The sequence below is a fragment of the Equus asinus genome, chromosome 10 (assembly GCF_041296235.1).
Source record: "Equus asinus isolate D_3611 breed Donkey chromosome 10, EquAss-T2T_v2, whole genome shotgun sequence".
Lineage (NCBI taxonomy): Eukaryota > Metazoa > Chordata > Mammalia > Perissodactyla > Equidae > Equus > Equus asinus.
In genome coordinates this window covers 12,600,963-12,628,594 of record NC_091799.1, presented here as the reverse complement: position 1 = coordinate 12,628,594, position 27,632 = coordinate 12,600,963, and the positions used below count along the sequence as shown (strand labels likewise).

General features: G+C 63.9%; 1 protein-coding gene across 7 annotated transcripts in view; it reads left to right on the top strand.

The window, feature by feature from the left end:
• The window catches only part of RXRA (retinoid X receptor alpha), a 102,189-nt gene extending 75,927 nt beyond the window's left edge, over window positions 1-26,262 (top strand). For 6 of the 7 annotated variants that reach the window (XM_044778435.2, XM_014863324.2, XM_070518416.1 and 3 more), the window contains exons 3-10: window positions 1,883-2,033; window positions 2,454-2,633; window positions 12,102-12,271; window positions 13,683-13,812; window positions 15,924-16,056; window positions 18,227-18,318; window positions 20,542-20,647; window positions 22,403-26,262. In XM_044778435.2, the coding sequence (XP_044634370.1) occupies window positions 1,883-2,033; window positions 2,454-2,633; window positions 12,102-12,271; window positions 13,683-13,812; window positions 15,924-16,056; window positions 18,227-18,318; window positions 20,542-20,647; window positions 22,403-22,550 (1,110 nt within the window). In that variant the 3' untranslated portion in view covers window positions 22,551-26,262. Of the gene's footprint in view, window positions 1-1,096; window positions 1,219-1,882; window positions 2,034-2,453; window positions 2,634-12,101; window positions 12,272-13,682; window positions 13,813-15,923; window positions 16,057-18,226; window positions 18,319-20,541; window positions 20,648-22,402 lie in introns of those variants that run through there. The other variant, XM_044778438.2, reaches the window with a different exon arrangement.
• The last annotated feature ends 1,370 nt before the right edge of the window (window positions 26,263-27,632 follow it).

The window sequence follows — 27,632 nt, the reverse complement described above, 5'->3', positions numbered from 1 at the left end:
GCTCAGAGTGATTCAGTAATTTCCCCCAAGTCACACAGCGAGTGGGGGAGGCAGAATCCAGAGGCCCTAGGATAAGCTCTGGCTCTCCCCCCCTCCCTCCTCCTGGCCCCCCTGGGTCCGGCCAGTGAGCCCTGCAGGGCTGGGCACAGGGCTGTGTTCTCCACTGCCTCTGGGCACCTGGCTGGCTGGATGCTTACTGAAGAGTGTGGGATGATGCTATCCCTGGAGTGGCTCTGGGCAAGCCCATCCTCTCGGGGCCTCAGTTTCCCTTTCTGCAGCATGCAGGATTACCTTTGTGTCACCACCTGCTCACTCTGAGCTCAAACCCCTGCTCTGCCCCCGGCCAGACCCCTGCCCTCTCTGAGCCTCCGTGTCCACATCTGGGAAATGGGAGAGCAGCGCTTCCCCTGCGGGGTTTTCTGCGCAGGGAGAGACTAGCATGTGTGCAGAGCCCTCGCACAGTGGCACTTGGCACACAGCACTTGCCTTCCTTGGTTGGTGGCCCTTCCTAGTTCCCCTTTGAGTTGGGAAGGCTCCTGACACCTGCGATGGCACACAGGGGGTGTCCTCCACTTACAGAGGGCTGCCCTGCTCTGCACTGGGGTCCCCCAGATGCCCTCTCATCCCCCTCGGCTCCTGTGTCCTGACAGCCCCAAGGGGTCAGAGCCGCCTCCTGGCCTCCCTGCGGCCCCCTGAGTGCCATGGGGGTCAGATGTCTTCGCGGAACCACATGGTCCCCTGCGGGGTGGAGGAAGGCCCTGGACTGGCCGGGCTGGAGGATGCACTGCAGGCGCCAAGGACCCCATGCAACGAGGCTTTGTGCCGGTTTCTGCCTTGTATACTTGGAGCCCCAAGCTCTTCCTGTCCCATGAGAAAGGGGGATGGGAGTTGGGGTCCGTGGGGAAGGAAGGAGGTGGGTTCCCGCATGAGGAGGGCCTGGGGCTACCAGGGGGCAGTGCAGCAGCTGCTGCCCATCCCCGGGATGTCCACGCGACCTGGGTTCCGCCTTTGTCAGGGGTTTGCAGAAGTGGGGTGCTGGGGGTGCGGGGGCTGCAGGGCGCTGCCCGGCCGGGGTCCCGGCGCCTGCAGACAGGCTGGCTCGTGGGAGGCGGCGGGCAGCGCCTCAGCCCTGGGCGCTGGCAGGAGAGCTGGGGTGGACGCAGCGGAACCAAAACTGCTGTGTCATTGCGGCCGCGGCAGCTGTTGCCAGGGTGACCGGTGAGTTTCCCACGCTTCCTCCTGGCGCGGCGTCAGGCGGGAGGGTGGGGCGGAGGGGCGTGTGGAGAGGGGAGGGTGTCCCTGCAGTGGACGCCCGAGGGGCATCCCGTCCCTCTCTCCTTGGGTCGTGAGAGTAGAGACCCCCACCGTGCCCGCTGAGGCCCCGGCACTGTGGCCTGTGGGGTGGCCCCTGCTCTCCCCCCTCCCCGCCGTGACAGGGCTCAGAGCTTGGCTGTGGGTTGGGGGTATCCCGAAGTGCCGGCCTTAGCGGTGGATGCCGGAGCTCACGCTGTCCTGTCGAGGGAGCGCCCAGTAATGGGGGGTGGTTCTTATTTAGGTGGGTGAGGGGCAGGGAGCGTGAACAGGGGCCTGTGGGGTCCTCCTCCTGAGGCCTGGGGTCAGCCGGCAGGTGGGGCCCCGAGGGCAGGGCAGCCCTGCCAGCCTGGCTGAGCTCCCCTAGCAGCATCTAGCTTCCTTTGGTGGGCCTGGGCCCTGCTGCTCTCGGGCTCTGTGGCCTGGGGTGGGCAGGGCCCCTCTCTGAACCTCGGTTTCTCTCTCTGTAAAGTGGGGCTGTGACACAGGGCTGTTGGGGGGACTCTGCAACGTGCTACCCGGGTGCCTGGCTCCAACCTGCCAGGCTGACCCCCGCTGTCCCCCTCCTCAGCTCAACTCGCCCATGAACCCCGTCAGCAGCAGCGAGGACATCAAGCCCCCGCTGGGCCTGAACGGCGTCCTCAAGGTCCCGGCCCACCCCTCAGGGAACATGGCATCCTTCACCAAGCACATCTGTGCCATCTGCGGGGACCGCTCCTCAGGTAGGCTGCCACAGGGGCGGGGGCCTGAGCCTGGCCAGGCCGCCGAGGGCACTCGAGCTCCGAAGGCGTCTCGCACTGGACCGTCCAGAGTTTGCACGTCAGGGCAGGGTGGTCCGGAGGCTTCTGGAGAGAGGGCGGCAGTTGGTGGTGACGACGACACAGGGGGCATTGTAGGCTATGCTCCGCTCGGGGCTGTGCCCTGGGCAAAGGACCCCTCGCATCCTACCCCAAACCCCGACGATGCCCTCTTCCGGGGCCGCCAGCTCATCCGGAGGGGTGGGGACTCCCTGGGCCCCGGTGCTCAGCAGGGCCAGCTCCCTCACCCCAGAGGATGGAGCCGGAAGGCCAGGGCTCTGGAGACAGGGCTGGCCCCTCCCGCGGGAGCACTGCGGGAGGCTCACGGCCCGGCCCCGCCCGCAGGCAAGCACTACGGGGTATACAGCTGCGAGGGCTGCAAGGGCTTCTTCAAGCGGACGGTGCGCAAGGACCTGACCTACACCTGCCGGGACAACAAGGACTGTCTGATCGACAAGCGGCAGCGCAACCGCTGCCAGTACTGCCGCTACCAGAAGTGCCTGGCCATGGGCATGAAGCGGGAAGGTAGGCCACGGGCACTGGGTGGGCCGGGTCGACCCTCCTCCCACATGGCCTCCTGGTGTCCCAAAGTCCCCAAGCACAGGGTCCAGCCCTGGACTTGGCAGCTTTGTAGCGTCCCTGGTGGCGGCCGGCTCCTTTGCATACCTCTGGTGATGGGGTGCTCACTCACTCCAGAAGCCACTGCTGCACTGCAGGCAGTGTGTCCCTGTGGGCGATGATCGAACCAGATCCCCCAGCCAGGCGTTGCTCTCACTCCCCAAATCTTTACTGAGTGCCTGCTGTATGCTAGACTCTGGGATTACAGAAGAGGTGGCCTGGGTCGTACCTGCTGGCAACTTCTAGCCCCATTAGGGACAGACGTTGATGATACCCCCCCTTCAAGGTTGTGGCAGGCCCCGGCCCAATGTGTGGGCTCTGGAAGATGGGCAAAGGCAGAACCACAGGGAGGCCTCAGGCTGGAGGCGGGTGGTGGGCTCGGAATGGAGCGAGGCTGGTGTGGTGGGAGCCCAGGAGAGCGAGTGCGTGTGGGTCCTGGGGCTGTGTCCTGGCTGTCCAGTAAGGGGACTGTCAGGGAGGCCCTTGTGGGGACAGCCCTGATTGGGGGTGGCTGGGGCAGCATTGTCCTGCACGCTGCTTCCTCCTGCGAACCTGGTGCACGTGCCCAGCAGCACCTGGGCCCTCAAGCCGCAGGCCTCTTGGCCTTGGATTTTGGTGGTGACATTTGTTAGGGGCGGGTTGGGGTGTGGGTAGCATGGAAGGTCACTCCCCTGAGGCCATTCAGATTGTCAAACTGTCCGAGTCCTCAGCCCCACCTTGCAGTGTGACCTCCTCCCGACCCCTTGCTGTTCCCTTGTGGGCCTCAGTTTCCTCACCTGCAGGTGTGGTGACTCCTGCGTTCTGAGCGGACTCTCTGGGTTATGTTCTGCATCCAGGTTTGAATGGGGCGTGGACGCCGGCCTGCTGAGTCCCTCTCTCAGGCCTCGTGGGGTTGGGAGCTGCTGTCTGGGGTCAGGGTCTGCGTGTTCTGTTCCCTTCTCTCCTCTGGCTGCTCCTGTGGCCACACGTGGTCAGTGTTTGTCTGCCTCCTGCTCCCGGCCCCTGACGGGCTCCACGAGCTGCTATCTCACCACCGAGGACTGTCCTCGCCATGGCTGCAGTCTTCATCTCTTTCCATTCATGTTTTCCTTTCGCACGTCCCCAGCCCCAGTTGTTCTTGTTGAGAAACCAGAACCCCAGCTGGGCCACATAGTCCTGCAGGATTTCCTTCTTGACGCTGTGGGGGCGAGTGTGGGGTGCAGTGAGGAAGGTGGGGGGCTCAGCAGCAGCCCCTGTCTCCTGCAGCTGGCACCACTCCCGGCGAGGGGCAGTGGTCCGTGGACCCCATAGAGGGGCCCTTGTGGGCTCAGCGCTGAGCTGTGGGGGCTGGCTTGGGCCCTGCAGGGTGTCTGCCCACCAGGCCTTCCTGATCAGGGTGCATGTTTCATGTATGCTTGGCCCACCCCTCCTTGTGCAGGTTGGAGAAACTGAGGCCTAGAGGGTCCAGGGCTTGTGCAGGGTCACATGCTGGGCTGGAACCCGGGCCTCGGGCTCCCAGTGCAGACTCTGTTCCTTTAGGCCAGTGGGAGGGCAGAGGAAGTGTGTGTCCAGCCAGGGCAGGTGTGTGCCCAGCCCCGGTTCCTCTGGATGCCCTGTGTAGTCAGGGAGGGCTTGCTGGAGGTGGCTAGTGCAATGTTGTTCCTGAAGCATGGAAACTTGGGCAGGGGACAGGCGTGTGGTGGGCAGTGGATCGGTGTGTGCCCAGGCGTGGAGCCTGGCCAGAGGGCCCGGCGCCAGTGTGCTGGGGGGAGGTGGGGCCCCGGCATGCAGCTCCAGGCTCGCGGCTCCCTGGAGGCACACAGCACAGAGTGATCTTGGCTTAGCGCCTGAGACCACTTGCTTGCTGAGTTCACTGCTTCTGGTGCCAGGCGGGTACAGCCGTGAGCTGTGGGCATCTGTGTGTTGAAAGTGAGCGTCAGATAACCAGGCAGGGCCCCCAGGTGTGGTCAGTGATGGCTTAGGGGGAGCATGGGCACTGTGGGAGCCCACAGGAGGCACCTGACCCAGCCATGGGCAGCGGGCAAGGCTTAGGTAGGCAGGGGATGTCCAAGCCAATGCCCGAAGAATGGGAAGGGGTCAGGCAGAGTGTGTGCCCAGCTGGAGGGAACAGCATGTGCAGAGGCCGGGAGTATCAGCAGATGTGGCACACTCCAGGGCATAGATGCCATTCCAAGGCCCAGAGAGTGACCCTCTCTGGGTCCCTGGAACTGTCCAGTAAACACTGACCCCTTCCTGAAGCCTCCTTAGCCTGCCCACCTGTGAGCCTGGGCGTCATCAGACTCCAGCTGCCTGTTCCCCGCAAGGCCTGGGGGAGAATGAGTGGCACTTGTGTCCTGTCCCAGGGGAGCTGCCGAGTCGCAGGGCTGGGGAGACCTGGAGTCACCTGGACTGACCTCTCCCCTAGTGCCCGGCAGTGATCGGCTCTTGTTTCAGCAGCTGTCAGGAGCACCTGCTGTGTGCGGCACCTCGCTCCCACCTCCACGCACTCCCTCTCCCCTGTGGTGCCGTGATGCTGTCCCCACACCTCCCTGATGGAGAAGCGGGGGGCAGAGAGGTGGGGCGCTTGGGGAGGGCTCAGGGCCAGCACAGGCAGGGCGGGGCTGCAGGTGTTCGCCGGGTCTGGAGCCGTGTGGGCTGTGCGTCGCTCTTGTCCCTGCTCTCATGTCTGACGGATAAATCTGCTGCTTTGGGTGCCTTCCCGAGGTACCAGGCGGCTCGAGACCTGATTTACGGGGCTGTGAGGTAAATGCCTGATCCCATCAGGCCCCGCCTCCCCTTTGCCGCCTCCTGGGTTTACGAATCATGAGTGAGCAGTGGAAACCCTCCCGCACGCTCTCTCGTGCCCCAGACACATCCCACGGCTGGGCCTTGCTGGCCTTGGAGGGTCCGTGCCGCCCTGAGAGCTTTGAGGACGGCATGGGGGTGGGCGAGGCCTCCTGCAGGGGGGCTCCATCCTCGTGCAGTGGCAGCTCCTCTCACCCACGCTCTCCTGGGCGTGTGGCTCCCCAGCCAGGTGGTGGCCTCTTGGGTGTGCTGGCACCTGTGGGCCCAGTCCACAGCCTTACACGCGGGAGGAGCGACCAGTGGCCCCAGGGCAGCCTCAGTCTGGCCCTGCAGGGTGCTCTGTGGTCTGTGGTCTCCCAGGTCCATCCGCCCAGGGGGTCTGGAGGCACCCTGCCACCTGCCACCATGCAGCCTGTAGCTGGGTGCTGCCGCCCATCCCCTGGCACCGTCCTGAGACAGCTCCTCTCCTCTGCTGTCCTGTCCACTGCAAGGAAGGCTTCCTGGCAGTGGCGGGGCTGCTGGCTGTGTGAGTCAGGGAGTGTGGTGGCCTGGGGAAGTGGGGCCGCGTGCACCAATGCAGCCGTGGTCAGGAACATAAAGGGTGCGAGCTGTTGGCTCCAGGGCCAGCCCTAGCCCTCCGGAGTATCAGCCCTGTGGCAGGCATCTGTGCTGAGGGGCTTGCTGCCTGTCACCCGACCCCCTGGCGAGGCTCGAGGTCACACCTGTTACAGGTGGGGAGACAGAGGCCCCACCAGCGGCGTTGCCCAGTGCGGTGCCGTGAGGGCGCAGCTCGGGGCTGGCACCCGGCTGCTGACTACAGGGAGAGCCCAGGAGGGGCCCCTCTGGCTCGGGCTGACGGGGACCCCACCTCCACCACTAATGAGGGATGTGCAGGCTGATAGCATCTGGTGTTGGGGCAATGGCGAGGGGCCTGTGCTCACAGGCAGCCAACGGGGGACTCGTTCCGCAGCATTCCGGGGTGGGGGAGGCTGAGGCCCAGGTGAGAAATGCCACGTGGGCTGGCCCTCCACCAGGCTGAGCCCAGGCCTGTCTGCTGGAGCCCACGGTGGCAGGGCTTGGAGGGCCTGCCAGCCGTCCAGGTCTGATGGAGGAGGCAGGCCCCACGCTCGGGGGGTTCCCAGTCTGATGGGGGAGACCTGACACCCCCCCCCCCCACCTAGGGTAACACTGACCCAGGCTGGAGGGGGCCACCCCACTTCCCCCATCTCTCTGCTTCCTTCTTTTTCCTGTAGGAAGGCCTCTCCCTGTTCTTTCTGCCTCCCTTGGCTTCCTGCACCGCATCTCCTGACTCGGAAGGGCTGGAGTGTGGAAACAGCAGGGTCTGGTGTGCACGTGTGTGTGTTTGTACAGGCATGTGTGACTCCACATGTTTCCGCTGTACAGAAAGAGCCCCCACTGGGTTTAAGTGCCACCCTGTCAGCGTTGCCTCGCCGAGCCTCAGTTTCCTCATACGTACAGTGGGGACCTCGGCAAGGTTCCCCCGACCGGCTTGTAGGGAGGAACGTGGCAGGTGGCAGCACCGAGCCTGGCTGGTGGTGGACTGGGGAGCAGTGTGTGTGCCTGTGCGTGTGTGTGTACGTGATCATTCTCATATACAGACTCCTTGTCGTGGATTGAGTCCCCTGAGGGAGGAGGGACGTGTCCTCTGAGCTGGAGAGCCCCTAAGTCACCAGAGAGTGACCTCTGGCAAGACACCCCCCTCCCGGTCTGTCGTCCAGGCCTTGAGAAGTGCTCGCCGGCCAGAGCTTTTTGGTGAAATCTAGGCCTGCCCTGGGGGCTGGACAGGGGACGAGGTAGGGCCCTGCCAGCTGGCAGAGGAGGCAGCAGGGCCGAGGGGCTGCCACCCAAGGAGCCCTGGGCGCCAGGAGGGTGGCACTGGGCACTGTGGCATGTTGGGGGTGTCCTACTCTGGCAGAGGGACCACTCGCCCTCGTGTCAGCAGGTCTCCTGAGGTTGGGGACCCTGTTATGTTGCGCGTTGAGTCCCCCCACATCGTGTGTTTGGCTGCTGGGGAGGGCTCTCCCTGGGCATCCCCAGTGCGGGGCCCAGCCTGGCCTCCTCTGCCTCCTGTGCCTGGGCGCCCCTCCACCCGCCGTGCTCCGGCTCGGGCTCGGGCTGGGAGGATAACGAGGCCCTGTCTTCACAGGCGCCTCCCGCCCGAGGCTTCCCGGCGCCAGTGGAACGTAAGTCAACATGACTCCATCTAGAAGGTGATGGAGCTGGCAGGGCATCAGTCCCCGGCTGCCTCCTGCCCGCTCTGTGTCTATAAATAAAACCACAATATTTATAACGACGCCGCTCAGAGCTGCAGGCCCTTCACAAAACATTCGCTAATTAATTCCCGCGCCCCCGCAGTGGGGAGGCAGGTGCGGAGGAACCCCCCGCCTGCCCGCCCCCTCCTGCACTCTGGCCCGCCCCTCGCGGGGCCACCCTCACCCGGGGCTCCCTGCACCTGGGACTGGCTACGGAGTGGGAGGAAATCCCCGTGACTGGGCCACGTTGCGGAGAGCGCGGGAGCGGCAGGTGTTATGACAGAGCTGGGAGGGTGCCATGGGCACCTCCTTGTGGATCCGCCCCAATGCCTCGCTCGTCTTTCTCAGTGTAGGGCTCAGGAAGCTGGGCCCAGACAGGTGAGGGACTTGCCCAGGGCCACATAGCCTTCAGGGGCTGTCTGACTCCAGAGCCTGTAGCTTTAAGCTGCCCACTGCCCTGAGAGCTCAGCCACGCCCCTTTGGCTCTCTGGGCCTCAGTTTCCCCACCTGATCAAATGAGCTGGTTGAGCTAAACCACGTGCCTCTCAGCTATGTCCTCGCCCTGAAGGTTTAGGATTCTGCCCAGAGGACAGACCCTGGGGACCCCCATCCTCAGGGTCTCAGGGACATGGGCCTGCCTGGGTCCCCACCGCCCTGAATGCTGGCCCAGATCAGCCCTCGCAGCTGCTTCCCTCCGAGTGGCTCTGCTGGCCTGTGGCCTGTTTGCTGTGATGGAGACGGGGAGGTGAGGAGGTGGCCTGTCCAGCTCAGCACCCGCCACCTACAGGGGTCGTCATGGGAGATGCGGGGGGAGGGCCCGGAGCCTGGCCGGCCTTCTGTAACCCTGCCGGCCCCTTGCCACCTGCTGGCCAGCTCAAGCTCCCCACTCGGCCCTCACCTGCTGTCAGATTTTCCAGAAGAGCCAGCCTTGCAAAAACTCCGACTTGAGGCCTCCTGCCTGGCTCCTTGGCCCAGCTGATGTGGAGGCGTGGGCTGGCTGCTGTCCTTGAGTCTCCCCACATGGACGGAAAGTCCCTCATTTGAGTCAGTCTTTTGGGTCTTGGAGAGTGCAGCCCCTGGCCCGGGGGCAGCTCCAAATAGCCATTTGTTGATGCGGGAAGGATGCAGGGCCTGCCCTCAGGGAGTCCGCGGCCCTGGAGCGGGCACGGATCAGTCCCAGCGTCTCTGAACGGTCGTTGGTGGGGGCCTGGCGAGAAGCAGTGCTGTGGGTTGCTGGGCTGTTCCAGAGCCGTGGGCAGTGTTACAGGAACCAAGCAGGCCTGGGGGACCCCTGGGCCAGCCTCAGCAGGAGCTCTCACACCCTCAGGCCTGGAGGAGTGAGGGGAGGGTGGGTTTGCAGAGCCCCTAGAAGGGCCTGCTCACTGGGAGCTGTGGCCTTAGGAGGAAGTGGCACGGAGAGCCGTGGCTGGATGGGGCAGGCGCCCAAGCGGTGCGCCCCCTCCTCCCTCCTCCCTCCTCCCATCTTCCTTCTCCTCCCTCCTCCCTCCTCCCATCTTCCTTCTCCTCCCTCCTCCCTCCTCCCATCTTCCTTCTCCTCCCTCCTCCCTCCTCCCTCCTCCCATCTTCCTTCTCCTCCCTTCTCCTTCCTCCTGTCTTCCTCCTTCGTGCTGGTCCCCTGCATTGTCCAAACCCTTCGGAAGCCCAGAGCAAGAGGGCCTGGGTGAGGCTGCCCCGAGCTCAGGCCCTCAGAGCCAGGGTCAGGGGGCCGTCTGGAGGTGTACGAGAATGGGGAGCTGTGTTCTGAGGGGGGCATGAGCTCCGACCGAGGCCCAGAGGGCATGGGCGCTTGGTTAACCTGTGAGGGGCCACACTGCCCTCTGGAAGGCACTGTCCTGGGGCTTCACACCAGGAAAGAGAAGGGGCGCTGGAGCAAGGCCCCGCAGGAGAGCCTGGGCAGGGGTGCCAGGTTGGGGCTCAGTGCGAGGGGGCTCGGAGCTGGGATGGGTCAGAAACAGGGAGAGGGAAATCCAGGTGAGATTTAGGGCTGGCTGGTGGGAGGAGGCACAAGCATCCAGCCGGCTTGGTGGGTGTCCCTGGGAGGGCCCAAGGCCCCTTTGCTGAGCCCCCACCTCCAGGGCTGGCCGGAGGCGGGGCAGCGAGCCTGAGCCCCGGCGCTGTGGGAGTCAGCTGAGCTGAGCGGCTCCTGGGCAGTGGGCGTGATGTGGGGCCGCAGGTGCAGCTTCCTGCAGACGTCACTGCAACTTATCCTGATGTTCTGCCCTCGGGTCCCCAGGATTTAGCTGTTTACCAACACCTCTGGGTGCTGCGGCTTGGGGTACAGCCAGGGGAACAGGATGGTCCTCAGGGAGGTGGGGGACATGGCCACCACATGGCCTGGGCCCAAGCAGGGTGGGTTAGGGGCTCGTCCGCTCCCTTCGCAGGGCCTGGCTTGTGGGTGGTGGGGGTCTGCAGAGGGCACAAGGATGCACGTCTTCATGCTTGCCCAGGTGTGACTCTGGGCCCGGGAGGTCCGTCCTATGGTGCACGGTGCACAGTGGCTCATGGCTGTCTCCCGTTCCATCTCCTGAGGGCCGACTGCTGCTGGTGCTGCCCGGTCCTCACAGCTCTGGGGTTTCCAGCAGGGGGTGAGCCTGCCGTGCCGCTGGGGTGCAGGGGCCCCAGGCCTGGCCCTCGGGCTCTCCCTGCTTGGGATCATCTCCCACCTCTTACTAGGAGCCTTGTGGGCTGAGTGTGGCTCTGGGCAGCAGGCAAGCTCTGCCCATCCCCATCCTCCCCAGCGTCCTCCCGGCCTGGGCTCTGTGCTGAGGGGTTGTTTCCGGACCCTTCCCTCTGCAGGGATGGCGTGCGACAGAGGGTCAGTGCGACTCTCTGGGGTCGCCTCGCCAAGCTCCCACTCTGGGGGGGGGTCTCCAGGGGCAGGGAAGTGAGGGCCTGTCTTGGTGGGGGCTGAGGAGCTGTCCTTGAGGAGGCCGTGGGCACCCTGTGAGTCTGCGCGGTACGTCTGGACGTCCTCTCTGACTCCACGGAGCAGGACCACGGGAGGGTGGGCTCTGTCGCACTTGGGGTACCAGCGCCCTGCCCGGTGCTGTTCCCCACCAGGCAATGGCGTCTGGGTGTCCCTGGGTGGCCGGGGCCCCATACCCCCAGTCTGGGCTCAGGCCGTAATGGTGTCATGTGGGCAGCCCCTCCAGCCCATCCCGGGCCTCAGGCCGGGCTCCTCTCCACTGCGGACTCCTTTCTCCAGTCCGGTCCTGGGCATCCAGGGCCCCTGGCGCCCATCAGAAAGGAGGGGGCCGTGAGGGGTCAGCCCAGGAGGCTGCAGGGCCCCCAGGAGCCCTCTCGGGAGCTGGCAGAGTTCTGGGCACTGGTTCAGTGTCGTCTCAGGCCTGCGGGGTGACCTCAGGGAGGTCCTGGTTCCCTCTTGGGAAAGGGCGGCTTGAGCCACACGGGCTCTGGAGTGTAAGGTCTGTAAAGGCCCTATGGGGCTGCCCTGGCCCCAGCCTTCCTCCCACGGGGTCTCCTTGGGCTCAGCTTTCGGGTGTCCCTCCCTCTCTGCCTCTTTCCACTGACTCTCTTCCTGGGCTCCCAGAAACTGGGCTGCCCCCTGATCACCCCTCTGCTCAGGCCTCTGCCCTCAGTGCTTCCTCCCTCATCCCCAGACCGGCCCGGCTCACGCCCAGCTTTGGCCTCCAGCTCATTCGTGGTCTCCCTGGGGCCCCTTTTCTTCCCGCAGCGGTAGGGGACTTTCAGAGATGTGTCCCATCCTGTCCCATTCCTGGGGCATGTCGGACCCTGTCCGGCAGCTTGGCCCTGCTCCCCACTTGTCCCTCGTGCACGGCCTCTGCAGCTAGCCTGAGAGACTATTCCTCGTCAGGAACGTCTCTGCTCTGGCTCTGAGTTTTTGCATGTGCCGCCGCCTCTGCCTGCACCCTTATCCCTGTTTTTCCTGCTCCTTCAGTCTCGTTGCCACTTACTCCAGGAAGCTTTCCTGGCTTTGAGTCCATAGCCCATCAAAGCCCTTCTCACTCCATGTTGGAACCCCTGCTGAACCATGGGTGCCATGAGAGCCAGGTCCCATCTGCCCTGGCCTGTGCCTGTCCCGGGCTGGTCTTGGTGTGAATGTTAGCTGAATGAATTAATGAGAGGCGGGGGTGCACTGTGTTGTCAGGGTGCACAGCTGAGAGGTCAGGCTGGGGACAGAGATGGCACCACAGTCGGGCTGGCTCTGAGCGGTGTGGCCCTCACTGGGCCTGGTGGGGCGCTGGTGTTGGAGGTGCTGGCTCTGAGCCGGCCCTGCTTGGCCCTCAGGCTGACCAGCCTCCCCGTGATGTTGCAGCCGTGCAGGAGGAGCGGCAGCGGGGCAAGGACAGGAACGAGAATGAGGTGGAGTCCACGAGCAGCGCAAACGAGGACATGCCGGTGGAGAAGATCCTAGAGGCTGAGCTGGCTGTTGAGCCCAAGACTGAGGCGTACGTGGAGGCGAACATGGGGCTAAACCCCAGCTCGGTGAGTGCCCCGGCCATGTGGCCCCCCAAGGTGGTGAGAACCTGTGGCTTTGGGGACCGCTGGCCCCTAGGAGCGCCCCTGGGTGGGAGACCCCCCCAATGAGGCGCTGCGGCCAAGCCCCAGGGCACGACATCCCGACGGCTTGAATCAGGCCTGGGACTCCGCACTTACCTTCGTGCTCCGTGTTGCCTCTGACCCACCCTCCAGCCATGTCGTCCTGCTGATGCCTCTCCCATGGCTCCAGGCCCCCCCTGCATGCCCAGCCCCGTCCAGCCTGGTGGCCTCAGCGCCAGTTCGTCCCCAGGCCTCCCACATGAGCCCTTAGCAGGCCCTTCCTTGGGGCCTGAGTGTTTAGACTGCGCCTCGCTTCAGGCAGATGGTTTCTGTCAGGGAAAGCCCTTCAAAGGAGGCCTCTCCTCCTGCAAGGATGCTGACCGTCGTGGTTTCTGGAAGGAGGGTTTCTGCATCCGGTGCACGGGCATCCCCCTCGCTCGGGACCCAGATGGTCCAAGCTCCAAGTCCCACCGGCCGGGATCCAGGGTGGGGCTCCTGTCCTGCCCCTGCCATGGAGGCCTGCCTGGGTTTCCTCATCTGTGAGAATGACTGGAGAGTTCCCTTCTGGATAGAACTTTTCGGAAGGGACTCTGATGCCACTCTGTCTGTCTGCATGCCACCTCCGTGTCTGCTGGGAAGAGCAACATGGGAGGGGCCAGTGCAGCCGTGACCATCAGAGTCCCACGCCAGCTCCAACACCTTCCCCCTTGCGTCTCGGTCTCCTCATTGGAGACACAGGGTCACCCGGCACCTGCCTTCCAGGGCTGCGGTGGGGACGAAACGGTCGAACGGGTCGAATGATGTTCCTGTGGCTGCTGTAACTGACAGTGAAAAACTGAGTGCTTAAAACAGCACAGGTATTAGTATCTTACAGCCCTGGAGGTCAGAAGTCCCAAGTCTGTCTCGCTGGACTGAAGTCGAGGTGGGCAGGGCTGGCTCCTGAGGCTCTGGCGAGAATCTGCTTCTGGGCCTTCCCCAGTGCCGGAGGCGCCCACGTTGCTTGGCTCGCGGCCCCTCCCTCCAGTCCAAGGACAGCAGGGTCTTCTCTCCTCCAACCTCTGCTTCCGTCCTCACGTCTTCTCTGACTCTGAGCCTCCTGCTCCTTTTCATAAGGAGCCTTGTGATGACGTGGGCCCTGCATCATCCAGGATCCTCTCCCGCCTCAGGATCCTTGACTCGATCACGTCTGACACTCCCTTTGCCGTGTAAGGTGGCATGCTCACAGGTTCTGGGGATAAGGACGTGGACGTCTTTGGGGCCGTTACTCAGCCTGCGCTGGGTAAAGCACGTGAGCAGGGCCTGGTCTGGGGCTGTGTCCTCAGAATGGTGCTCACCTTGGGCCCCTCCCTCCACCTAGCCCAACGACCCTGTCACCAACATCTGCCAGGCAGCGGACAAGCAGCTCTTCACCCTGGTGGAGTGGGCCAAGCGGATCCCGCACTTCTCCGAGCTGCCCCTGGACGACCAGGTTATCCTGCTGCGGGCAGGTGAGCGGTGGGCATGGCGGGCCTGGGGGAGGCACCAAGGAGACGGGGCGACAGGTGAAGGGCTGTCTGGGGGCCCTCTGGAGAGGGAAGGCTGACCGTGTCCAGCGGGGGCCGCCCTTGAGGGTCTGTGTTCTGTGGCCTCCCCCCCTCACCGAGGCCTCAGCCCGGTCCTGGCAGGGCCTGCAGTGCACGTGGCAGGTGCACAGAACGTGCCTGCTCGAGCTCACGCCCTGTGACCCGGTGGGGCATGCTGGAGGCAGCCGGAATGGTGGGCCAGAGCGTCGGCTTTGGGGTTTGGGGTCAGTCCCAAGTCCTGGTGTGGCTGGCCGCCCCTGAGCCGTTTCCTCATCTGGAAAGTGGGTGTGACGGACACACCGAGGGGAAGCCAGTTTCTGCTGTGAGACTGGGGTCCTTGGAGCAAGTTCCTACAGGAGAGACAGTAGGGATGGGGGAGCTGAGCTGGGCTGGGCCTTCAGAAGGTGCTGGCAGGGAGCACCCCCACCCCGCCGGCCCATCCATTCGTGCGTCCTGGGCCCTGTCCTCTGCGGCGGCCGAGCCCGCATCTCTGCTCAGCAGCCGCCTCCCGACACCAGCCATGTGCCAGGCCTGTGCTGCATGCCACAGCAGTGTCAGATGCCGGCCCAGCCCCATGCCTCCCGGGGCCCTGGGAGAGGTGGCAGCTGGGTCAGAGGCAGGAGGAGGCTGGTGGGCCTCGGGGACGGGAGGTAGAGACAGTGGTTCCAGAGTGGCAGGGACAGGTCCAGGCAGGGAGGGTAGGCACGCTTGGGGCTGGCTCTGCCCTTGAGCTCTGTCCTCAGCCTCCTGGGCCCCGGTGTTTGGCGGCAGGATGTCCTTCTATGCTTGCCTGGTGGGGAGGGGAGGATAGCCCGTCCCTTCCCGGAAGAGCTTTCACTCTAATCAGGGTATTAGACCTGACACCAGAGCCACCAGGAGAGAGGACCTGCCATGTGGGAAGGGACCGGGCCTGGCTTCTCGTCCTGACTCACTGTCCGCCCCTTCCCTTCCCCAGGCCTCTGTTTCCCACTCTGTAAAATGGGACTACTACTTGCTTTGTAGGAGTGTAGTCAAGATTTAGCGGGATAATCCGTGTGATGCTCTCCTCCACGGAGCCTGGGACCTTCCGAGCACTCGGGAACGGTGGCTGTGAGCCTTGCTGTCATTGTTCTTATTGGAGGCGGCTGCACGTTGTCCAATCTACAGGGTCATCAAAACGTTTGAGCACAGAAATTGTTTCATTTCAAGCTCTCCTTCTGTACCTTTTCTTAACCCTTTGATGCTCTCTCTGGTTTGTCTGGGCTGGGACCTCATAGAAAGAGAGCGTTGAGTTAGCCTGTGGCTCTAACACATCTGTCTCAATTCAATAATGTGCTACTTCGTGGCGTTCCACGTGGCACACGTTGATCTCTGAGTTTGCTATTGGGAGCAGACTGGCAGCAGCTGTTCCTGGCCACCCCAGAGGGACTCCTGGGAGCTCTCCCCCATGCTCCGTGGCACGAGCTGCTCTGTGTCCACCCCAGAGGGAATCCTGGGAGCTCTCCCACGTGCTCCGTGGCACGAGCTGCTCTGTGTTCATCCCAGAGGGAATCCTGGGAGCTCTCCCATGAGCTCTGTGGCATGAGCTGCTCTGCGTTCATCCCAGAGGGAATCCTGGGAGCTCTCCCACGTGCTCTGTGGCATGAGCTCCTCTGTGTACACCCTAGAGGGACTCCTGGGAGCTCTCCCACATGCTCTGTGGCACAAGCATCCTGCAATTGCAGAAAGAGACTTCCTTGTGCACCTGAGTTTGGGACACCTGGGTTAAACAGAGCCAAAGGAGATGCTTTGTGCAGGACTTCTCAGGGCCTTTACTGTGCTAGTGTGCTCTGTAGAAGAAAGAGGCATTTCCCAAACATAGGTGCCTGGGAACCTCTTTTCTGTGGAACACTCATGGGGTTAGGGTTCCATAGAGCACACTTTGGGAACCCTGGCCTGGTTCTCAGAGGGATAGGTCCGTGACAGCGATGCTGCCTTTGGAGGGCCTGATGGGGGTTGGGGAGAGGCCCGGCAGTGAGGCCTGGAGATGGCGGAGTGACCATGTGCCCTCCCCACAGGCTGGAACGAGCTGCTCATCGCCTCCTTCTCCCACCGGTCCATAGCCGTGAAGGACGGGATCCTGCTCGCCACCGGGCTGCACGTGCACCGGAACAGCGCCCACAGCGCGGGGGTGGGCGCCATCTTCGACAGGTGGGGCCCAGCCCACGGGCACGTCCTGCTCGTCTGCTCTGTTTGTGAAGGTTATAAATGTGGGAAGTAGGGACAACTGCGAGGAGGAGAGTGACGTCCCCAAGTCCACATCTGGGGTGCTCGACGGCCAGTGACCGCTTGGTTAGCGTCCTTCCGGTGCTTTGTAAATCCTGTGCCTGGGAAGGGAAGCGGCCTTTTCTCAAGAAGCAGGGTGGATTCCACGGTAGACGGCGTCTCATAGCGTCATCAGGTCCGACTCGAGCTGTGCTGTGATGCGTCGCAGCCCGTGTGCGCCCTGTGCGCTGACCTGTGCCTGCCCACTCGGCTGTGTCTGCCCCCCCTCCATGGAGCGCAGACGCACACTCCCTGCACCTCTGTGGGGCAGCACGGTGGTGGGCAGGCCCACGCCGGGGCCCCGAGGCCTGTCTGTCTCCATTGACACTGCTCTCCAGAAACAGGCCCATTTGCGCTCCCCCAGGCGAGGTGGGCAGGAGCTGCCCATCCCGGTCTCTGGAGGCCTGGTCTCCGTGCTCAGAGGGCCCACGCCAGGTGTGGGCGTCAGCTTCAGCCAGCTGGAGTGGGAGGGGCTGGGAGGGACGTCACAGGGCCCCTCGGGTAGGGGTCCGCACACAGGAGCCGTGGGTGGGGAGGAGTAGCTCAAGGGGAGGAGGCAGTGGGAGATGCCCAAGGCGAGCCCCCAAATATGGGCCCGGAAGTTGGAGGTGAGCAGAAGCCCCCAGTGGTGACCCCCGGGGGGAGTAAATGCAGGAACCGTGCTGCCCTGTGGGTGGTCCTGATGGAACGGAGCAGCGGCCTTTGGGCTCCCTGGAATGTGCCAGGTGCAAAAGGAGGTGTGGCCACATCCTGTAGGCGAATGCTGGTTTAAATAGTTATGGATGTGTCTTTGCTGCAGGACTTCTCAGAGCCTTTACCAAGCTATTGTATGGGGTCGCCACCAAAGGGGCTGAGGGTGCAGTGTGTTTGCCCACAGAAGCCTCCTTGAGGGAACACACCCGTCTGAGACCTGCTTGGCTGTAGAGTTGCAGCCCCAGCCACACACCCAGCTGACGGTCTGTGGTCCCAGCTGCTACGGGTGACGGTGATGGAGGCATCGGGTGACAATCTCTGGGCTCCCAGAGCAGCGTCGGAGCGGCCCGGCTTTTCCTTGCCCTTCCCGTGAACGGAGTGGGAGGCTCCATGCCCACCTCTCTGCAGCTCTGCCCTGCCTGTGGGCCAACTCTGGGCCCTGCGGCCGCAGACGTCCGGGCGCCTCCTCTCTCCCACCCCGTCCTCCACACTCCCTTGGGTGTTTTCTCGGGCTGCAAGCACATCCCTCCCCAGCCTGCAGACCTCAGGGGCTCCCCTGGCCCACAGGGAGAAGCCTGGGCTCTTCAGGGTGACTGTCCAGGCCTGCCTGGGCCACCTGCCTTTGCTCCCCTGCAGCCCGCCCTCACCACCACCTGCCACTTCCTGGACATGACTGTCAAGTTTTGGGGGACGGCAGATGGCTGATCAGCTTGGGGAGCTCAGGCTGTGTGGGGCTGTAGATAGGCCAGGGGTCCAGGATGCTGCTACGGCTGGGGCAGCTGAGGGTGGACTGGGGAGGGCACCCCGCTATCTGACGAGGCTGCGAAGGTTGCTGTCCTGGGTGGAAATCAGTAGTTGGTGCTAAAAAGTGGAACGCAGCCCCTATGTGGCAGCTGTGCAGGACTTAGGAGGGCCGCGTCCTGGGGACATGGCTTTGCCGAGGACTGAAGGCAGCGGTCATGAATGCAGGGCCCCAGGCTTTGCCACAGACTGCGATGCCCCGTCTGCAGCTGAACAGGACGGGACATGTGGCTGTGGACTCTGCCCCCGAGATCCGGGCCCCTGGCTCACCCTGACTCAGCTATCATCGGGTTCCTCCTTAGTCTCCAGGTTCCCAGAATAAAATCCCACAGGCAGACCCTCTCGAGGGAGAGCAGAGGGGAGGAGCCCATCCAGGGCGGGACCAGGCAGGCTGGCGTGGAGCCTTCAGGCCCTGCCTGCGCAGCGCCCTGGTTTGGCCTTGTCCTTCTCAGCTGCCTCCAGGGCCACACTGGGCTCCCTGCGTCCTTTGGGTATTTCTGGGGAGCCCTGGCGAGGGGCACGGTCTGACTGGGACGCTGGTGTCTGCCTGCCTCCTCCGCAGGGTGCTGACGGAGCTTGTGTCCAAGATGCGCGACATGCAGATGGACAAGACGGAGCTGGGCTGCCTGCGTGCCATCGTCCTCTTCAACCCAGGTACGGCCTGCCTGCCGCGCCGTGTCTAGACTGGGCGTCAGCCCTCCCGTGTGGACAAAGGCCCCAGGTTCTCCTCCCAGCCCCACCGCTCACTGCCTCCCTCCTCCGGCCCTGGTGTCTTCTCTTTACAAGGGCAGGGTAGCCACGCGGCCTTTTCCTCGTGGCGCCTGGGAGGCCACACGAGGCGGCCTCTGGATGCAGTGGGGCTCAGTGAGCTGCGCTCGCCCTCAGTGGTTTGATGAGGCCTCTGGCGTAGCTTCTGGGTCTACTGTCTGAGGTGTGGCACCGCTTTGCACCCAAATCCTGGGCTCCAGAAGGGAGACAGACCCTTCTCAAGTTTCCAGTGACAAAGTTCTGGAGGCCGGACAGTCCAGGCCAGTGTGAGCAATGGGTTGGACCTGCCCTGGATCCGCATGTGTGCAGCCGATCCTCCACCTCAGTTGCTGTGTGGGAAGGGACCTTCTCGGAGCTCCACGCTGGATGGGCTGAGGCCGGGGTGCAGGCAGGCCCCCACCACAGCCCCACATGTCTCGGGGCTCTGCTTTCCCTTCTCTCAGAGCCTCTGAGGTGACAAATGCTAACGCAGTGCTGTGTGCTGGGCCCTGCGCCCAGCAGGGGGGCCCCCGGGCACAGCTGGCCAGGTCTGCCCTCTGGAGCTCAGCAGGCGCTGCCACGTGAAGGGGGCATGGTGTAGACTGGACGTGCAGGGTGTGTCCCGGAGGAAGTGCATGGAGAAGACCACCAGTGAAGTGGGAGGGTTGAGGGCTGGGCCTGACCCTGGGGCGCGGGCAGCCCCGAGGGTTCTAGTGGGCAGGGAGCGGGGCGGAGGGGGGGGTGGTTTCTGTGTTCGAAAACTCACTTTGCTGTCTGTGGGGGTGATGGGGGCGTGGAGGGGCAGGTTCAGGGCTGCTGGGGGCTGCTAGGGAGGGGTGGGGATGGGACGGCCCCAGGGGCAGCCGGCCCCCACCACCTTGCCTTGTGGAAGCTCTAGCTCTGAGGAGCGGGCTGGGGTGGGGATGGGCGTCCTCTCGTGGGGAGAGCCCGTGTCCGGGGGCGTCCATCACCCAGGTCTGTGCTTCGAGCCTGGGATCCCGCCAGCACCGGAGGCTGAGCCTGGTGGAATCCCCGTTCAGGTCCTGCATGGCTTGGCTGCCGGTCCTGGCTGCGGAGCCGAGGCCTGGGCGTGGGGCCATGGGGACAGAGGGGAGAGCCGGAGCCAGGCAGCCCCAGGGCTGGGGAGCCGAGCTACAGAGGAGCCGAGCTGTTTCCAAAGCGTGGGGCCATGATGCCGTTGTGGGATGTGGGACTGCCAGGGCGGGGCTGGCGTGGACCCCTGGTCTAGGGCTCGCAGGTGACCTGACAGCAGGTCTGTCCCGCAGCTGAGCCGCTGTGGCCTGCACTTGCTCTGGACCAGCCGCAAGGGGGCCAGCGTGGGCTCCAGCCTGTGTCCTCCGTGCCACTGAGGTGGGCCACACTTAGCTGGAGCCCGACCAGGACTGTGAACCCAAAGTGGGACACCACGCGGTGGCTGCTGTGGGGAGAGAGGGAAAGACGGCTTCGTCCGATGCTGGCTCAGGGGGTCTTGGGAAATCCCCGGAGACCAGGAAGCAGAGGAGGCTTGGCAAAGCTGTGCCCAGCGCGGTGGCCCCTGCTGGCCCAGAAAGCCCCGGGACGCTCACCAAGATGACCCCAAGAATGACCCTCCCTCCTTAGCCCCCACCCCTGGGCCCTGGAGGTTTGGCCACCCCGGTCCTAGGCTTCTCTGTCCACAGGCAGAGCCCCCCCCCAGACTGGGCTCCTGCCCCAGGCTCCCCAGACTCAGGATGGCCTTTGGGCCTCCCCCTCGGTGTGGGCCTGGCTGTTTCTGGGGAGTGGGTCCAGAGTGTCGTCTTCTCAAAGGGGCTCAGACTCCCGTGCAGCAAAGGCTGCAGGCGTCAGCCAGCCCTCTGGGGGCCGTGGTGATCAGGACAGGGCGAGGGCAGGCCTGCCGCACTTTATAGCTGGGGAGCATGGGTGTCAGCAGGTCCGGGACTACCCGAGATCCTGTGGCCAGTGAGTGGCCGAGCTGGGACTCAAGTCATGGTGGCCTCAAGGGGACAGAGCCCACTTCCCAGCAGCACACTGCGGCCTCATCCAGGCGGGGCTGCAGGGAGCCAGCCTAAGGCCCATGTCCGGGCCAGCTTCCCAGGCGAGGGTTCTGACTGCGGCCCCTCCCCTTCGCAGACTCCAAGGGGCTCTCGAACCCGGCCGAGGTGGAGGCCCTGCGGGAGAAGGTCTACGCGTCCCTGGAGGCCTACTGCAAACACAAGTACCCCGAGCAGCCGGGAAGGTGAGTCCGCTGCGGCCACCGCCCTCAAGGGGCTGGATCCTGACCTTCTGCCCCGGGAGACAGGCACTGGCCCCTCTGGCGCTCCAGTGTGAATTAGAAGGCGACGCCCTCCTCTGCGGAGGGGCTCGTCCTGAGCAGGGACGGGATGCCCTCTGGGCCCTGGCGCGCACACACTCGCACACACTCTTTAGCCCCACCCAAGAGACGGGCCGGTGCTGGCGCCCAGTAGGTGCTTGTCTTTGTGGAGGACGTGCATGAAGGCAGTGCCTTCCTGCCCACTAAAGGGAACCGCTGGGGGCAGGGTTGGCGTGCTCACCTCAGGAGGGACTGATGCCAGCACATAGTAGGTGCTTTATAAATGTGTTCAGAGTAGATGGCCGTGGTTGGGCTCAGAGCTTGCCTCTCTTGCCCGCCTGACTGTGGGCCCTCGAAGGGCTGGGGCCGGCTCATCTCCAGGTCCACAGTACTGGGCGCACAGTAGGTGTACAGAAGGGGCTAACGGCCTCACGATGTTCCAAGTCTGTTGTTCTGATTCTGCCTGTCCTTCAAAAGGGCATCTCCGGGTTTCGGGGTGTAGGGGCCCCCGACGCCAGCAGGCCTCCCTCTCCCCTGCCCACCCCTGGCACACACAGGGTTAACCGTCCGCTCCTGCTCAGCCCTCATCTGGTTTGGTTTAAAGTGAAACATCCCGGAGGACGGGGAGGAGGACGGAGGGGAGGACGGAGGGGGCGGGAGGCCGCGTGTTTTTCCTGGCTCCACGCCGCAGCCCATCTCCGCCAGCTCAGCAGAAAACAGCTCGTTCTCTGGCGGCGCTCCAGCCCGCAGGCTGCGCTGCTGCCCTGGGAACGGGTGTGCAGCGGCCGACCACGGGGCGCTCCCCCTGCGGTGCAGACGGTGCTAATAACTCGCGAGGCCCCACAGCCCTCTGAGGGTCGGTGTGGAGACACCCGGGCAGCCGCAGGGGCAGGGGCAGAGGTGGACGCCCCTGGGGGAACATTTGGCCCAGTCCCCACGTGGCACAGTCCTTGGCGGCAGAGTGGCTGAGCCTGACATTCCTCCTCCAAGAGCCCCCCACCTGCCCCCCAGGTTCTTCCTGGGAAATCCCTGGGGGTGGGCAGGGCCTGAATGATGCCCCCTCCCATCCGCCCTCTCTGGGCGTCCCGTGCCCGCAGGCCAGCTCCAACAACGCTGGTCCTGGGGAAGGGGGGTGCCGGTGGGGTGCGGATGTGGATGCTGTCTGCGAAGGGCTTGCCGAGCATAGACCTGCCCCCTAGCTCAGGAGCAGCCCCACCTCTGGTCTCCCCACTGCAGCCAGAGGCATTGCTGATGCTCAGATCCATTGTCACAGCTTAGAATCTATTCTATCATGATTAGAATCCTGCTATAGCTCCCTCTTGCCCTTAGAGAAAGCCCACGTATTTTAATTTCCCCACCAAGCCCTGTTCAGCCTGCCCCAGCCTGGTGGCTGTCTTGCCACTGGCCCTTCATCCCAGATCTCCACTCCATGGGTCTTCTTTCGGGGTTTTCCTGCCCGCCCTGCACTCTCCTGCCTCCTGGCTGGGGCGTGCTCTATTTCCACTGCCCGAGAGGCCCCTGCTTCCTGCTCTGAGGCTCGGCTCCGGCAGATCTCGTGCTGCTGCAGCTGCAGGGGAATCAGACTGGGAGACTCGTCCGGTCCCCGGGAGGCAGCCAGGCGCCAGGGCGGGCGGTGGGGGGGGGGGGTCTGCCCCGCCCTCACGCCTGGCGCTCCTGCAGGTTCGCCAAGCTGCTGCTGCGCCTGCCTGCCCTGCGCTCCATCGGCCTCAAGTGCCTGGAACATCTCTTCTTCTTCAAGCTCATTGGGGACACACCCATCGACACCTTCCTCATGGAGATGCTGGAAGCCCCGCACCAAATGACTTAGGCCTGCTCGCCCGTCCTTCGTGCCCACCAGTCCGGCCACCCTGCCTGGCCGCCAGCTGCTCTTCTCAGCCGAGCCCCGTCCCCGCCCCTTCTCTGCCTGTTTGGATTTTGGGGCGCAGCCTGTCACTGCTAAGCCTAAGAGATATGTTGCCACCTGCATTATTTTTAATACTGCTCACATTCGGACCTGGGCAGTGGCTTCCCGGGCGGTGGCCAGAGTGGCCGGGACTGGTGTGAGCCCAAGCTGGCCCATCAGGCTTTCCCCAGAGGAGCTGGGGCGGCTCCCGGAGACCCCCACACCTGGAGCCGCTGCTGGGGAGGGCGGCGTTGTTTTGGTCATGTGTCGCTGGCTTTTGGAATCTCCCGGGTGGTCCTCCTCGGTTTGGAGTGCCCCCTCTTGGCTCCTGTCAGTGCTGGTGCCTGGCCAGCTTGGCCCCACCCAGGATCAGGAGGAGGGGACAGACTCGGGGGGGCACTGATGTTTCATTGCCGAAGACCCCATGTGCCCTCCGGGAAGACAAGACGGCCTCTGGGGCGAGCAGGCTTCCCTGCCTTCAGAGTGGAGGGTGAGCACCTTTTTCCAAAGATGACTTGTGATTTTGTCCCCAAGCCAATCAGAATGGGAGCCGACTTCTGTGCAGGGTTTGGGGTCACCCACCCACCCCTCCAGCCTTGGTTTTCTCTGTGCATCGTCCTGGTTTCAGCTTCTTCCCCTGTGCAGTCCTGTCCAACCCAGGGCAACCACACAGCAGTGCCACCCTCTCCTCAAACCCACATTTTCTCTTAGTCTATAAGGAGGGCCAAGGCTAGCCCCTGGTTCCTAGAGGGCTAGCCCAGACACGGGCCCTGCTGAGCTCTCATGGGCAGAGGTCGCCACCCGGGAGGTCCCAGGGATGACAGGGGAGGAGGACGGCTCCCTAGAGGGTCTTTGAGCAGCTGTGCGTGTTCGGGGGGAGGCAGGAGGCCCACGGGAGGCATTGAAACCAGAGGGCCTTGCGGGCCGTCAGCCAGGCAGGGAGGGGCGGCGGGGGCTGTGTCCTGCAGTCTGCTGGTAGAGGGGCCTCTTCTCTGGCTGTGTTCTGTCTAGAAGGCGTGGAATTGGGGAACTTCGAGTGCCGGCGTCCTCAGGCTGGCGCTAGATGCCCCTTGGGAACAGCCAGCCCGCTGTCTTGCACACAGCCTTACGTGGGGGCTCCATCTGACATCTGCCCTGGTGCGAGGCTCCCCGTGCAGCCCAGCTCCCGCCTGTGCTGCGTTGCCACCAACCTGGGTGCGCACTCACGCGCTGGGCTGGGGTCCCTCAGGTGGAGCCGGCCCCTCTCACACTGCAGCGCCCTCCTTCTGGTCTGAGTCCTTTCCCTGTTCCTGCCTCGCACCCCACGAACCCCGTGTTTGTCAGTAGTAGGGCCTGGACGGGGACGGTAGGAGTGGGCTGTGCAGGAGGGGTCCTGTCTCGTCAGCCCCTGAGGGATGCTCGGGAATGCCGTCTCCCTCCTGCTGTCCCCCTGCAGCCCAGGAGCTGCCTTCCCCAAAGTTGGCTTCCCCAGATGGCACAGGGTTGCCTGGGCTGGGCCTGGAGAGCCGCCTCCAGGCCTCCATGGGGAAGAAAGTGGCCATTCTTCTCCCAGAGTCCCTGGCCTGAGTGAGCACGGATACCTGGGCAGAGGCTGTGGACCACTCCACCGATGCCTCCTTCCACCCCGCCCCAACGCGGCAGCCGCGGAGGGCATCCCTGCCACGTGGGCACTCCCCCGACCCCCTTTAGGGCCTGCCCAGCTCCCCCTTCTCCCAGACTCTACCTGGAAGCCGTGGTGGCCTGTGGGGCGTGGTCGTCACAGGCAGAGTGACACTGGCACCCGGGGTCTTCTTCTTGGGGTCCCCTGATTTGTGGGAACCTTAGACTGCCCCCACGCAACACCACTGGTGCCTTTTGCAGCCTGGCGCGCCCCGTTGTCCACGCCCAGTCCCTTCCGCTGCCCCAGCCCTTGGGAACATGGGGGCCCTCTCCTGGGGTCAGCTGCTTCTTGGGAACTTGGCTGTCACCGGCCCTGGCTGGCTGTCCAGAAAGCACTGAGGCCCCAGGCCACAGCCTCCCGAAGCCAGACCCCCTCCCCACGCCCCCCTCCCCACCGCCCACAAGCCCATGCAGCCTCCCGCAGCTGCCTGCCCCCGGCCTCTTGGGCCTTCGGGGCTGTCCTCTCTCCTTGTCAGTCCGCTGTCATCATTGTCGTGTGTCCAGTGCTGTTTGTTTGAGGGGGTTACACGTTGGGGAGGGCCCCTTGCTCAGTGGAGAGGGTGAGTAACCAGGCCTTCAGTAGTAGTTCCAATCTGGTTCAATTAAGGTGATTTTTTGTAATTATTATTATTATTATCATTATTTTGGTGGGACAATCTTTAATTTTCTAAAGATAGCACTAACATCAGCTCGTTAGCCACCCATCCCTGCCTTGGCCTGGCTGGACGCTTCCTGGGCCCTGGGCTGCCAGTACGTCTGACATGTTCCTCGGCGTCACCTCCTGCTTTGACATCCAGATGGGGCTTCCAGGCCCAGGAGTGAAGATGACCACACCCCCTGCAGAAGGGGTCGGCAAAGCCATGCTCTGGCTTGCCCCCTGACGGGTATCTCCTTGGAAGCTGGCCTGCCCAGGACGTTCAACCAGCTGGCCTCGTCACCTAGAAGCATGCGGTCTCTGGGGGAAGACGGCCCCACACCCTCGGTTTTCCAAGTCCCGACGTTCCCAAAGGATTTAGGCTGGCAGGCAGGTGGCAGGTGCTGGAGACCACGCCGGAGCCCCTCCTCCGTTGGGGCCCAGGAGGACCAGCCAGCCGTGCAGCCGGTGGGTAACCCGCTGATGTTGTCCCCATCATGGAATTAGGCGCGTGGCCTGGTCCCTGCCCACGCAGGTGTGGTGTAACATGTCTGTGCTGTACAGAGAGGAACTGCATGGAGCCGCACGCCGTCGACACAGCACACGCGTAGCAGTTACCAACGTTCTGTGTTTGTTTTTAACCAAGACTTTTCCCCCCCATTTTCCTGTAAATTTGCTTCATGTAAGCAAGTATATAAGGACCCCACCTTTGGTGAAATCCGGGTTCGAATGAATATCTCCAGGCCAGGGGATGCATCTATTTTAAGATGCTTTGGAGCAGACAGCTTTTGCAGTTCCTAGTCCTTAGCAATGCCTTAGCTGGCCGCGTAGCTCACATTAGAGAGGATGACAAAGACATACAGAGAGTAAAGATAAGAAAATGTCTAAAGCATCGGGAAAGGTAAAAAAAAAATCTATTTTTGTACAGACGTAATTTTATCCCTCGTGTATACTTGGGTGATACGGCGGGGGGGCTTGTTTTGTTTCTGCTTCCAGAGTCCGGGTGAAAGCTCGAAGTGACGGGCGGGCGGAGGCGGCCAGGGGAGGGAGGGCCGGGTGCGGGCTGGGCGGCCGCTGCCGGGAGACCCTTCCCTGTGGTCCGGGTGGGCCTGAGCCTCCTAGGGTCTTCTTCCCCTGTCGGGTCCTCGTTACAGCCTCGCTCTGCTTTGCCCCCGGTGCCAGCCGGCCTTCCCGCGTCCCGTCTGACTGTGAAACGCCTTCCGCGCGTGGCGGTTCTCTGAGACAGCGCGGCCCGGGCTGGCATGGACGGACAGTGGGCTGAGGAGTGTGGGGAGGAGAAAGCCGTGAGAGGAGAAACAAGCAAAACATGAGCGTTTAAAAATACATCACCCTTCAGTTCTCGTTTGTTCCGGGGGCTTCCTGTTCGGGTCTGGGGGGCGGCCACGCAAGGGGGCCTTCAGCCACCCCATAGTGGGATGGCCTGCTGGGCTGGCCTGACCTGGGCTGGGTCCTGATGGTGCCTCAGCTGTCACCCGACCTGCAGTGGTGGCCGGTCCATGGCAGCGAGACCCCAGCTTGGGCTCCTGGGCTCCCCTCGGCTGTTTTACTTTCTCGGTCTGCTCGTTCCACGGCTCTCCTGGGAGCCCCCTCGGGCCTGGGCTGGTCCAGGGGCTGCCCTCAGCATCCACGGGCACTGGGCGTGCGGGCACTTGCAGAACCCGCCTGTGGCCACCTGCCCTGCCCCGGGCTGTCTGACCTGCGTCCACACTGGCCCGAATGGGCAGGAGGTTCCCACACAGGGCCACATAACGAGTGATGTCATCTAACTGCCCCATTAACAGCCAGGTAATGATGCCCATCTGCTCCAGCCCGTCTGGGGCAGGGCCTGGGTGCAGCTTGGCGATGGTGCCCGAGCCCTCGTGCACCTCTGTCTAGCGGGTGCCCTCCTGGAGAGCCCCAGACCCTCGACCTGGGAGGGGGCCTTGAGGGCTGGGGCTGCCCTGTGTCACCAGACAGTTGGTGCTGAGGGCGAAGGTCGCTCCCAGCCGGGAGGGGGTGAAACCTTACAACAGGGAGGTCGGCGACCGAAAGGTGGGGCTCCCCTGATGTCCCCCCCGGGTGTGCTCACACACACACACGCATTTACACACACAGCCCATCTCACACAGCACACACACAATTCCACACGCTCTCACACTCAAATACACACGCACACACCCCCTCATGCACACGCTCGTTGTCCTGGGTGTGTCAGTCAGCCCCAGGGTGATGGGCCACTCAGGGAACAGGGGGGGCCCATGGGCCTCTGTTGGGGAAGCTGGAGGCTGCCTGCGGCCATGTTGGGTCACCATGCCACACTCCCTTCCTGGGGGTGTGGAGGGGCGGCTGCCCCCAGAAGCTCTGGGCTGCTCCATGGGCCCCAAGCATGGCTGAGCGGCAGATGCCAGCGGGACTCGAAGCACAGGGACGACCTGAGCCCAGCCTACTGCAGGCTCTGAGGGCCCCGTCGGCCGCCTGCCCTCCCCAGGCCGGGGCATGACCTTGCCCACCAGTACTGCGCCCCCACTTCCTTGAAGGTGGGAGTGGGGGGCGCTGTCCGAGGCGCTCGCCAGCTCCACCTGCAGTGTAGCCTCCCCGTGGCCTCTGGGCCTTCCTGGGACTGGCACTCTGGTTTCCTGTCATCAGAGCTCTTGCATACCAGCCGCAGGCCCCTTCCTTGGTCTGGAGAAGGGGTCAGCCCTGGGGGGCCTGGA